This window comes from Boleophthalmus pectinirostris, unplaced genomic scaffold (genome assembly GCF_026225935.1).
Source record: "Boleophthalmus pectinirostris isolate CB_2022bp ecotype Guang Dong unplaced genomic scaffold, ASM2622593v1 HiC_scaffold_3, whole genome shotgun sequence".
NCBI lineage: Eukaryota > Metazoa > Chordata > Actinopteri > Gobiiformes > Gobiidae > Boleophthalmus > Boleophthalmus pectinirostris.
Window position 1 is genome coordinate 968,283 of NW_026571299.1, and position 12,564 is coordinate 980,846.

The 12,564-nt window shown below is 48.8% G+C and overlaps 1 protein-coding gene across 1 annotated transcript in view; it reads right to left on the reverse strand.

Annotated features, from left to right (window-relative positions):
* The window catches only part of rhobtb3 (Rho related BTB domain containing 3), a 40,254-nt gene that overhangs the window by 16,312 nt on the left and 11,378 nt on the right, over positions 1 to 12,564 (reverse strand). The window contains exons 6-11 of the mRNA XM_055160891.1: positions 10,234 to 10,429; positions 9,746 to 9,777; positions 9,508 to 9,675; positions 5,035 to 5,144; positions 4,068 to 4,173; positions 2,877 to 3,050 (exon numbers count right to left, since the gene is read on the reverse strand). Of these exons, the coding sequence (XP_055016866.1) occupies positions 2,877 to 3,050; positions 4,068 to 4,173; positions 5,035 to 5,144; positions 9,508 to 9,675; positions 9,746 to 9,777; positions 10,234 to 10,429 (786 nt within the window). The remainder of the gene's footprint in view (positions 1 to 2,876; positions 3,051 to 4,067; positions 4,174 to 5,034; positions 5,145 to 9,507; positions 9,676 to 9,745; positions 9,778 to 10,233; positions 10,430 to 12,564) is intronic.

Below are 12,564 nucleotides of genomic sequence, written 5' to 3' on the forward strand. Positions count from 1 at the left end.
TGTTCGTCTGTTCTCTGTCGCCTGGTGGAAACAAACTGTCTCTTCTCTGTTCCTGATTTTTAGAGTCTGAAAAACATCTTTTTAAAATCATTTTTCTCCGTTTGACAGAAGCAGAAACATGGAGTCGAGGCTGAGCGGCGACCAGCGCAGATTACTCCAGATGCCCATCCAGAACTTCCTCCGAATCTGCGAGTCCAACAAGGGCCAAATGTACATCCTGATGGAGAGAATGAGACGCGCCGGCCACGAGATCAACCAGCAGAGGGCGCTAGAGATCAACCAGCAGAGGGCGCTAGAGATCAACCAGCAGAGGGCGCTAGAGAGCGGTCAGGAGGGGGCGCTGCAGTGTGGGCAGAGGAGCGGGAATGACCAAGCGACCCTGGAGGCCAGTGCGAGGGGGATGGTCTTTACCCCGTTCAGCATGACCGTCTTCTCCGGTGAGGTGAAGAGAACAACCAATCAGCAAAGCGGAGCAGGTGCGGGGGCGGGCTGAGGGCAGGTGCGGGGGCGGGGCTGAGGGCGGGGCGGGGCTGGCGGCAGGTGCGGGGGCGGGGCTGAGCGTGGAGGCGGAGCTCCTGCAGGCGTACAGAGAGTTCATTCAGCTGTTCAGACCGGTGGGGCAGGCGCTGTCAGGCCTGAGGCGCGTGTACGGGGCCCTGGGGCGGGAGCCCAGGCAGCTGCTCCTGCTGCAGGTGCGTCTCCAGGATCTGGCCTCGGCACAGCGCCCCCTGGAGGCGCTGCAGACCTGTGAAAGAGCTCTGACTGGGCTGGAGGATCTGCTGACGGAGGAGGACCTGCTGTCGCTGCTCTGTGAAATCTGACACCAGCACGTCTGCTGCAGATCTAATAACTTCATGAAGTCTTCACTCTCGATGGTTCAACTCATTTGTCCCAAAGATAAATTTGTCCTGGGCTCTAACGCTGGATTTACACTGAGTGATGTTCTACGCCCCACAGATTTATGCAGCTCGATGGAGCCAAACGCCTCTCGCTGGAGCTTTTGCATTTGAGTCAGACACTTCAGACTCATTGACCTGCAGCAAACTTCACTGAAAGTTCACACATTTTTATCAGTGGTGCTTAAACACTGAAACACTGAAACACTGAAACACTGTGGGGGACACGAGTCTGAGCTGCTCCAACACTTCCTCAGCGCGTCTGAGAGTCGACGTCAGAGGTTTTAAAAATGAGATTTTCTGCAAAATAATGTCTGTGCTCAAATGTAAAAGTTCTGTGAACAATGATCTCACTGTGTTGAATTCAAACTTAATGTTTACTACAGTTTAAGAGCAAAATGTTCTGCTCAGGAACATAGAACCTGATGTAGAAACTCCCAGAGTAAAACTCTCAGCTGAAGAAAACATTTATAAATGGACAAAACTAAACCAGACCCTCAGACGCTCAGAAACACTCTCGTCTTTGCTCCTCTGAGACTTTGGTAGAACCGTCTCGGTCCAACACAAACCCACAAACTTCACTGTGAGACGAGTTTACAGCGACTTTCACGCCGTCATGTGACCTCAGCATCAGCGACTCTTAACTCCCTGCGGCTCAGACCTGCACCGCGTCGTTCTCCTGAGGCGCACGTCGGTTTTTCCCAAACACAGTTTAAGTTGAAGTTCGTCTTCGTCGAGTAAACTCTGTTTTACGCTCGTGTTTTCAGCTTCAGTTTAAAGAGAATATTTCACAAACACGTCCTGTTACTTCTGTCCAAATAAAACTGTTTCCTCACAAACACAGTGACGCTCGTTTATTCACTTTATTTAAAAACTTTATGAAGGATGTAAATGTTTTAATGTACGTTTTGTGTTTTGCTTTTGGTGTTAATACTGACGCAGTGACATCGCGCCGAGGGAGTTCTTCATATTTGTCTATGGTGGGATGTTCAGCTGTTACCGTGGTGACACCATGCACACATGCTGCACACAGAGTTTTAAGATGTACGTCTGAAAAGTCACGCTGGAAAGAGAACGTTTCCCTGTGTCAGTGCGAGTGTCACGCTCCTGTTTAAGAGATTAATTTGACTCTAAAAGAAAAAGAGAAACTCACCGAAAAACTGTGGGCTAATGCTAATGCTAATGCTAATGCTAACGCTAATTTTAATGCTAACGCTAATGCTAGTTTGTGGCTGTCGTGTGATGTGAGCAGGACGGATCAGTTCACCTGTTGGAGTTCAGAGAAATCAGATCGTTAAAACTGTTCAAGTGTAACTGTGGCCCCAGAGCGTCAGACAGAGCAGTGCCTACAGTCGGCGCGTACGTGGGCGCGTGCGCATGTGTACATGAGCATGTGCGTGCGCACGTGTACATGAGCATGTGCGCGCGCATGTGTACATGAGCATGTGCGCACGTGTGTACATGAGCATGTGCGCGCGCACGTGTACATGAGCATGTGCGTGTACATGTACACGTGTACATGAGCTCTGTGCTTCAGTCGGAGCTTCTCAGTTTTGTACAAATTGTTTTGTTCTTGTTTACAGTGTTTTTTCTGACGTTACATCAGAGGAGGCAGATTATGAATGAACAGATTATGTGAAACAAAGAACATTTATCTTTTAATCTTGTGATAAAAAAAATTAACACAGTTAAAATTGTTTTGCGTTAACTTGTTAATACGGTGATATTTTTGACTGTACTAATATTTGTTTGTTGTCGTGGCGACTCTGAGTGTCCCGAAAGGACAATATAAATAAATCAAATGTATTATTTATTTTTTATTTATTTATTTATTTTTTTTTTTTTATTATTATTATTATTATTATTATTATTATTGTTAAGATGATGACATGAGCTGTGACGTTGGTGATGAACTGTAGAACATTCTGGCAGAACAATAACCCCCCCCCGTCTGAAAAGTTGGGCAGTGCAGTTCCTGACCTGGGCAGCAGGAGTCAGTGTAGAGATACTCCAGGAAGGACAGGAAGGTGTCGGAGGAGACGCCGTGGATGGGCACCACGCGGCTGCGCGCCTCCGCGTATTTACCGCTAAACATGGCCGCCATGACGTCACAGCGAGCGACGAGCACGGCCCTGTGCGCCGGGAGCACGCTGCCTGCAGGGGGCGCAACACCACACACATGTTTACACTTGTGAACGACGACACAGAGTTACACAAAACATGTGATTATGATTTATACACTTCTGAAAGTTTGAATCGACAAAAACAAAACAACATCGACTTTTTAAAAATCACTTTAAACTGATGAAACAGAAACACGAGAAAATGACGCAGGACGTTACATAATGTGTGTTTGTGTAGTTGTAGTAGTTGTGTATTTGTGCGTTTGTGTATTTGTGTATTGTAGTACTGGTAGTGGTGTATGTGGTATTACTGCAGTAGTAGCAGATGTTGAAGTACTGGTACGGTACATTAGTACTGCAGGATTTGTAGTATTAGTAGTATTGTCAGTATTTATAGTATTCATAGTACTTGTACCATAAAGATGACGTCAGAGTGTGATACAGATATACTGTTAGTGTAGTACTTGTATTACTTGTAGTACTTGTACCTTGTACCATAAAGATGACGTCAGAGTATGATACAGATATACTGTTAGTGTAGTACTTGTAGTACTTGTAGTACTTGTACCTTGTACCATAAAGATGACGTCAGAGTGTGATACAGATATACTGTTAGTGTAGTACTTGTAGTACTTGTAGTACTTGTACCTTGTACCATAAAGATGACGTCAGAGTATGATACAGATATACTGTTAGTGTAGTACTTGTATTACTTGTAGTACTTGTACCTTGTACCATAAAGATGATGTCAGAGTGTGATACAGATATACTGTTAGTGTAGTACTTGTATTACTTGTAGTACTTGTACCTTGTACCATAAAGATGACGTCAGAGTATGATACAGATATACTGTTAGTGTAGTACTTGTAGTACTTGTAGTACTTGTACCTTGTACCATAAAGATGACGTCAGAGTATGATACAGATATACTGTTAGTGTAGTACTTGTAGTACTTGTAGTACTTGTACCTTGTACCATAAAGATGACGTCAGAGTATGATACAGATATACTGTTAGTGTAGTACTTGTAGTACTTGTAGTACTTGTACCTTGTACCATAAAGATGACGTCAGAGTACAGGGGGGAGTTGAACAGATTGACGAGAGTCTGGGGTCCGAGTTGAGCCGCACGAGCGCTGGGCGTGTCCCGCACACTCTACACACACACAAATACACACACACATATATATACAGATATACATGTACATACACAAATATATATACAAATATATATATACACATATATATACACAAATATATACACAAATATATATACAAAATATATATACACAAATATATATACACAAATATATATACACAATATACATGTACATACACAAATATATACACACATATATATACACAAATACACACAAATGTACAAATATATAAGTATTATAAGTATAAGTATAATTTATAACATTAACATTATAACACAGTAACACTCCAGAGGTCAGAGGTCAGAGGGTCAGAGGTCAGAGGGGTCAGAGGGTCAGAGGGTCAGAGGTCAGAGGGTCAGAGGTCAGAGGGGTCAGAGGTCAGAGGTCAGAGGGGTCAGAGGTCAGAGGGTCAGAGGTCAGAGGTCAGAGGTCAGAGGTCAGAGGGTCAGAGGTCAGAGGGTCAGAGGTCAGAGGTCAGAGGTCAGAGGGTCAGAGGGGTCAGAGGTCAGAGGTCAGAGGTCAGAGGGGTCAGAGGGTCAGAGGGTCAGAGAGGTCAGAGGCAGGTCAGAGGGTCAGAGGGTCAGAGGTCAGAGAGAGTCAGAGGGGTCAGAGAGGTCAGAGGGTCAGAGGTCAGAGGGTCAGAGGTCAGAGGGGTCAGAGGTCAGAGGTCAGAGGTCAGAGGTCAGAGGTCAGAGGTCAGAGGTCAGAGGGTCAGAGAGGTCAGAGGGTCAGAGAGTCAGAGGTCAGAGAGGTCAGAGAGGTCAGAGAGGTCAGCAGGGTCAGAGGTCAGAGGTCAGAGGTCAGAGGTCAGAGGGTCAGAGGTCAGAGGTCAGAGGGGTCAGAGGTCAGAGGATTACCCGGTCTCGCCCCAGCAGAGATCTGATTCTCTCCAGAAGTTGAGCCACGGCCAGAGGATTCTTCAGCTTCTCCTCCAGCGCCTCCTGCAGGTGCTCCCACTCCCACGCACCTGTCACCACAGACAGGACAGGGGCACAGGTCAGAGGTCACAGGTCAGAGGTCACAGGTCAGGTCACAGTCAATAGATCAATGACATTTTTAAAAGAGGAGTTTTCTGAAAACACAAACTGTGTCTCATGTTCTGACTTTTCCTCATAAAACAGAAACTTTAACTTTCACCTGGTTCAATTTAACACAAACACACACACACCTCCACCTCTCATCCCTCCATCCCTCCATCCCTCCATCTCTCCATCCCTCCATCTCCATCCTCCATCTCTCCATCCTCCATCTCTCCATCCCTCCATCCCTCCATCTCCATCCCTCCATCCTCCACCTCTCCACCTCTCCATCTCTCATCCTCCACCTCTCATCCCTCCATCTCTCCATCCCCTCCATCCTCTCATCCTCTCATCCTCCATCTCCATCTCTCATCCCTCCTCCATCCTCCATCTCTCCATCCCTCCACCTCTCATCCTCCCTCTCATCTCTCATCCCTCCACCTCTTCATCCCTCCATCTCTCCATCCCTCCACCTCTCATCCCTCCATCTCTCCATCCCTCCACCTCTCATCCCTCCACCTCTCATCCCTCCATCCTCTCCATCCCTCCACCTCTCATCCTCCATCTATCCTCTCATCATCCTCCATCCCTCCATCTCTCATCCCCATCTCCACCTCTCATCCCTCCATCTCTCATCCCTCCATCCCTCCATCTCTCCATCCCTCCATCCCTCCATCCCCCCATCTCTTCCATCCCTCCCCATCCCTCATCCCTCATCTCTCCACCTCTCATCCCTCCATCTCCTCCATCTCTCCATCCTCTCATCCTCTCATCCCTCCATCCCTCCATCCCTCCATCTCTCCATCCCTCCATCTCTCCATCCTCCATCTCTCCATCCCTCCATCCCTCCATCCCTCCATCCTCCTCTCCATCCTCCATCTCTCCATCCCTCCATCCCTCCTCCATCCCTCTCTCCATCTCTCCATCTCCACCTCCATCTCTCATCTCTCATCCTCCCATCTCTCCATCTCTCCATCTCTCCATCTCTCATCCCTCCATCTCTCATCCTCTCTCTCATCTCTCCATCTCTCCATCCCTCCATCCCTCCATCCCTCCATCTCTCCATCTCTCATCCCTCCATCTCTCCATCTCTCCATCTCTCCATCCCTCCATCCCTCCATCTCTCCATCCTCCATCCTCCATCTCTCATCCCTCCATCTCTCCATCTCTCATCCCTCCATCCCTCATCTCTCCATCCCTCCATCCTCATCCTCTCCATCCTCTCCATCCCTCCATCATCCTCCATCTCCATCCCCATCATCCTCTCCTCCTCCATCCCTCCATCTCCATCCCTCCATCCCTCTCATCCTCCATCCCTCCATCCTCCATCTCATCCTCCATCCCTCCATCCCTCCATCTCCTCATCCATCTCTCCATCCTCTCCATCCCTCCATCTCTCCATCTCCCATCCCTCATCTCCCATCCCTCCATCCCTCCATCTCCATCCATCCTCTCCATCTCTCCATCCCTCCATCCCTCCATCTCTCCATCTCTCCATCCATCCATCTCTCCATCCCATCTCTCATCCTCATCCATCTCTCCATCCCTCATCTCTCTCCATCTCCTCTCATCCCTCCATCCTCCATCTCTCCATCTCTCCATCCCTCCATCCTCCATCCCTCTCTCCATCCCTCCCTCCATCCCTCATCTCTCCATCTCTCCATCTCTCCATCTCTCCATCCTCCATCCATCTCTCATCCCTCCATCTCTCCATCCTCTCATCTCTCCATCTCCTCCATCCTCCATCCATCCCTCCATCCCATCTCTCTCATCTCTCCATCTCTCCATCCCTCCATCCTCCATCCCTCCATCCTCCATCCTCCATCCATCTCCTCCATCCCTCCATCCCTCCATCTCCATCCATCCTCCATCTCCTCATCCTCCATCTCTCCATCTCTCTCCCTCATCTCTCCATCCCTCCATCTCTCTCATCCATCTCTCCATCTCTCCTCCATCTCTCCATCCCATCTCTCCATCCCTCCATCTCCATCATCTCTCATCCCTCCATCTCCTCCATCCCTCCATCCCTCATCCATCCCTCCATCTCTCTCTCCCTCCATCCCTCCATCTCTCATCCCTCTCTCCATCTCCATCCTCATCTCTCCATCCCTCTCCTCCATCTCCATCTCTCCATCCCTCCATCCCTCCATCCTCCATCCTCCATCTCATCTCCTCCATCCCTCTCCATCTCTCATCCCTCCATCTCTCTCTCCATCTCCATCCTCCATCCATCCTCTCATCTCTCATCCCTCCATCTCTCCATCCCTCCATTCTCCATCCATATCCTCCATCTCTCCATTCTCTCATCCTCCATCTCTCCATCTCTCCATCTCCATCCCATCCTCCATCCCTCCATCCCTCCTCCATCTCTCTCTCTCTCATCCATCCTCTCATCTCTCACTCTCCATCCCATCTCCATCCTCCATCCTCCATCTCCATTCCATCTCCTCTCCATCCTCCATCTCTCATCCCTCCATCTCTCATCCCTCCATCCTCCATCCTCTCCATCTCTCCATCCCTCATCCCTCTATCCTCCATCCTCCATCCCTCCATCCCTATCCTCCATCTCCATCCTCCATCTCTCATCCCTCCATCCCATCCTCTCTCTCCATCCTCCATCTCTCCATCCCTCCATCCCATCCATCCCTCCATCCCTCCATCCCTCCATCCCTCCATCCTCTCCCATCTCCTCCATCCCTCCATCTCTCCATCCCTCCATCTCATCCCTCCATCCCTCATCCCTCATCCTCCATCCCTCCATCCTCCATCACATCTCTCCTCATCCCTCCATCCTCCATCTCTCTCCCTCATCTCTCCATCTCTCCCATCCTCCATCTCCATCCCATCCCTCCATCTCTCCATCCCTCCATCCCTCATCCTCTCTCTCCATCCTCTCATCTCTCATCCATCCTCCATCCCTCCATCCTCCATCCCTCCATCTCTCCATCCCTCCATCTCCATCTCTCCATCCCTCCATCCCTCCATCCTCATCTCTCATCCCTCCATCCCTCATCTCTCCTCATCTCTCCATCCCTCCATCTCTCCATCCCTCCATCTCTCTCATCCCTCCATCTCTCCATCCCTCCATCCCTCCATCTCTCCATCCCTCCATCCCTCCATCCCTCCATCTTCCATCCTCCATCCCTCCATCCCTCCATCTCTCCATCTATCCCTCCATCCCTCCATCTCTCCATCCCTCCATCTCTCCATCCTCCATCTCTCTCCATCTCCATCCTCCATCCCTCCATCCTCCATCCCTCCCTCCATCCCTCCATCTCTCCATCCCTCCATCCCTCCATCTCTCCATCCCTCCATCCTCCATCTCTCCATCCCTCTCCATCCCTCCATCTCTCCATCCATCATCTCCATTCTCTCCATCTCTCCTCCTCCATCCTCTCCCTCCATCCTCCATCCCCATCCTCTCCATCCCTCCATCCCTCATCCATCCTCCATCTCCATCTCTCCATCCTCCATCCATCCATCCTCCATCCTCTCTCTCCATCCTCCATCCCTCCATCCCTCCATCCCTCCATCTCTCCATCTCTCCATCTCTCATCCTCCATCCCTCATCCTCCATCTCCATCTCTCCATCCCTCCATCCCTCCATCTCTCCATCTCTCCCTGGAGTCATAATTCTGATTCATATTCAGCTCGTCTCTTGTTTTTTTTTTTCTCACTCTCATTTTGTCTCTGGAGTGATTTTCTTCTCACTCTCCTTAGTCCTGGTCTAGTCCCGGTCTAGTCCCGGTCTAGACCGGTCTAGACCCAGTCTAGACCCGGTCTAGTCCTGTTTACCTCTGTAGATGAACATGAGCGTCTCCCACAGACACATGCAGAGCAGAGGGTCTGGTTTAGTCCTGGTCTAGTCCTGGTCTAGTCCTGGTCTAGTCCCGGTTAGTCCCGGTCTAGTCCTGGTCTAGTCCCGGTCTAGACCCGGTCTAGACCCGGTCTAGACCCGGTCTAGTCCTGTTTACCTCTGTAGATGAACATGAGCGTCTCCCACAGACACATGCAGAGCAGAGGGTCTGGTTTAGTCCTGGTTTAGTCCTGGTCTAGTCCTGGTCTAGTCCTGGTCTAGTCCTGGTCTAGTCCTGGTCTAGTCCTGGTCTAGACCCGGTTTAGACCCGGTTTAGACCCGGTCTAGTCCTGTTTACCTCTGTAGATGAACATGAGCGTCTCCCACAGACACATGCAGAGCAGAGGGTCTGGTTTAGTCCTGGTCTAGTCCTGGTCTAGTCCTGGTCTAGTCCGGTCTAGTCCCGGTCTAGTCCCGGTTTAGACCCGGTTTAGACCCGGTCTAGTCCTGTTTACCTCTGTAGATGAACATGAGCGTCTCCCACAGACACATGCAGAGCAGAGGGTCTTTGACCACGAGTCTGGAGAGGCGGGCGGAGCTCAGGAGCGCGTCCGTCTGCCGAGGGGGCGTGTCCTCCACGATGGCGGCCTCGCACGACATCAGCGAGTGGGGGGCGGGGTCTCGGAGCAGCGCGTGGGGCGGGGTCTCGGAGCGCGTGGGGGGCGGGGTCTCGGAGGGCGTGGGGGGCGGAGTCTCTGCACACGCATCGAGACTGAGGCCGTTCCCTGTGAGAGGAGAGAGAGTCACAGCCGCCCCGGGGCAGACGGCACGGCGTGGCTGCCCACGTGCGCCCACAGGCCTGAGCCCAGACCCAACCACAGACCCGTCCTGGTCCTGGTCTAGGACTGTCTGTTTGTGGATCTGGTCTAGACCGTGGACTCATCTAGTCTTGGTTTAGTCCTGATTTGGTCTTGGATCAATCCAACTTCTGTCCTGGTGTAATCCTGGTCTAATCTTGGTCTAATCCTGGTCTCTGGTCTGGTCTCTGGTCTGGTCTGTGGTTTAGTCTCGGGTCTCTGGTCTGGTCTCTCTGGTCTCTGGTCTCTGGTTTAGTCTCGGATCTCTGGTCTCTCTGGTCGGTCTGTCTGTCTCGGTCTCTGGTCTGGTTTCTGCTCTGGTCTCTGGTCTCTGGTTTAGTGTCGGGTCTCTGGTCCGGTCCCGGTCCGGTCTCGGGTCCAGACCTGGTCTTGGGTCCCAGCAGGAGCGACCTGAAGTAGGGGCTGGCCGCACACAGGACGGCGGCGTGACCCCAGCCGAGCTCCTGACCCGAGTCCGAGCTGAAAAACGCCACGTCGGCGAACTGAACGCCGCGCTCGAGTAACCACTGCAGGTCCTGACAGAACGAAGACTCCTCCACACGGATCGGAGGAAGACGAGCTGAGGAAGAAGACGAGGAAGAGAAGACAGAAAGACATGGAGTAAGAAGCTTTCAAAAATGTTCGTGTGCATAGAACAGAAATCGGTGCATATTTGTCTGTAGTTGAGCATAAAATAAATATTCGTAAACTCTCCAATGAGTCCAGTCGTACATAAAATATATCGTGTGTATTTTATCATCAGAACACGAACTGAAAAGTTACGACGTCAAGAATTACAATCACCAAATGAAAATGTACGATTAAACTTTCATCAAACGGGATTTTACTGTCAAAAACACGTCATCACTTCACAGACTTTATTTATGGAGCAGAAGAAACATGGATCCAGATCAAGACTGAGCAGGTTTAAGTTTGTATCAGAGTAAAAACAGAATAATGACACAACAAGGAGCGACAACGGAACAACAACAAGTGGATTCAGTCAAATTTAGTGTAAAAATGTTTTGTCTTGTCACGTTGGATTCAGGAACCGAACGCTGCTGTGTGATACTGTGTAGAAACACCTCGTCTGAACGAGAAACTGCACCGACATCTTAGTAGAAACAGAGTGGAGCCAGTTGAACATCAGACGTAACATTATTCCAGGGACAAATATCAAATATCAGCGTTTTCTGTGTGTTTAGATCAATGGTGGGCAAACTTTTTGGCTCGGGGGCCACATAGGGTTGTAAAATTTGACTGAAGGGCCGGACAGGAGACAGGACATGATGTGTTAAGAACCCGGCTCCATTGCACTCGTATTTACGCTCATGAAAGACGTATTCTGCACAACGCGCAACTATTGGACGCGTAAATTTCAGATCGCATGAAAAATGATTGAGGTCTGCTTCTCTACGCACACCACAGGTAAGTACGTCCTGCACACTTACATTTCGGTGAGAAAAAAAAGATTGCACGTGTTCAGCAGCCAGCCAAATTAGATTCTTAAAACAATGAACACAGCGTGTTAAAGAAAACTAACTTTGTTTTTAACCCAAACCTTATGGAAACAGTGCAGGCTTATGTCTTGAACACTTCTACCTCACTCATGGTCCGAATACGATGCCCGAAACTACTTAAAGCATTGAGGCCAACATAATACGCCGCACCTCAATGTATATATATATATATATATATATATATATATATATATATATATATATATATAGTATATATATATATATATATATATATATATATATATATTTATATAGTGCGCCATCTAGTGGGAAACGCCGGAAATGCAGGAAAAATAAAACATCAACAAGGTTTATTATTGTCATTTATTCAAGTTCGACGGGCCGGATTAAAAGGTTGCCCACCCCTGGTTTAGATTAAAACATTCACAACTACAGCCACAGCGAGCATCAGTCTGAACCTTCATCTCAGCTGCATTTCTCACATCAAATGGGACCAAAAGTTCCTCACGACGCTGAAATGTTCCAGTTTACACCAAACACCAACAAACTGTCCTGGTTACAAACACTGGGTTAAATATGAATTATAATGAACTAACAAATCCATCCAGGACACGACACGGTGACGTTAAACTCACCGTGTCGTCTGTAAACACCAACATTAACTGATGCTGAAGCTGCATTAAAGTGTCATGTGGAACATTTCATTGGCTGTGACGTCTGTAGGAACTTTTGGTCCCATTTGATGTGAGAAATGCAGCTGAGATGAAGGTTCAGACTGATGCTCGCTGTGGCTGTAGTTGTGAATGTTTTAATCTAAACACACAGAGAACATTGATATTTGATAATTAATCCTGGAATAATGTTACGTCTGATGTTCAACTGGCTCCACTCTGTTTCTACTAAGATGTCGGTGCAGTTTCTCGTTCAGACGAGGTGTTTCTACACAGTATCACACAGCAGCGTTCGGTTCCTGAATCCAACGTGACAAGACAAAACATTTTTACACTAAATTTGACTGAATCCACTTGTTGTTGTTCCGTTGTCGCTCCTTGTTGTGTCATTATTCTGTTTTTACTCTGATACAAACTTAAACCTGCTCAGTCTTGATCTGGATCCATGTTTCTTCTGCTCCATAAATAAAGTCTGTGAAGTGATGACGTGTTTTTGACAGTAAAATCCCGTTTGATGAAAGTTTAATCGTACATTTTCATTTGGTGATTGTAATTCTTGACGT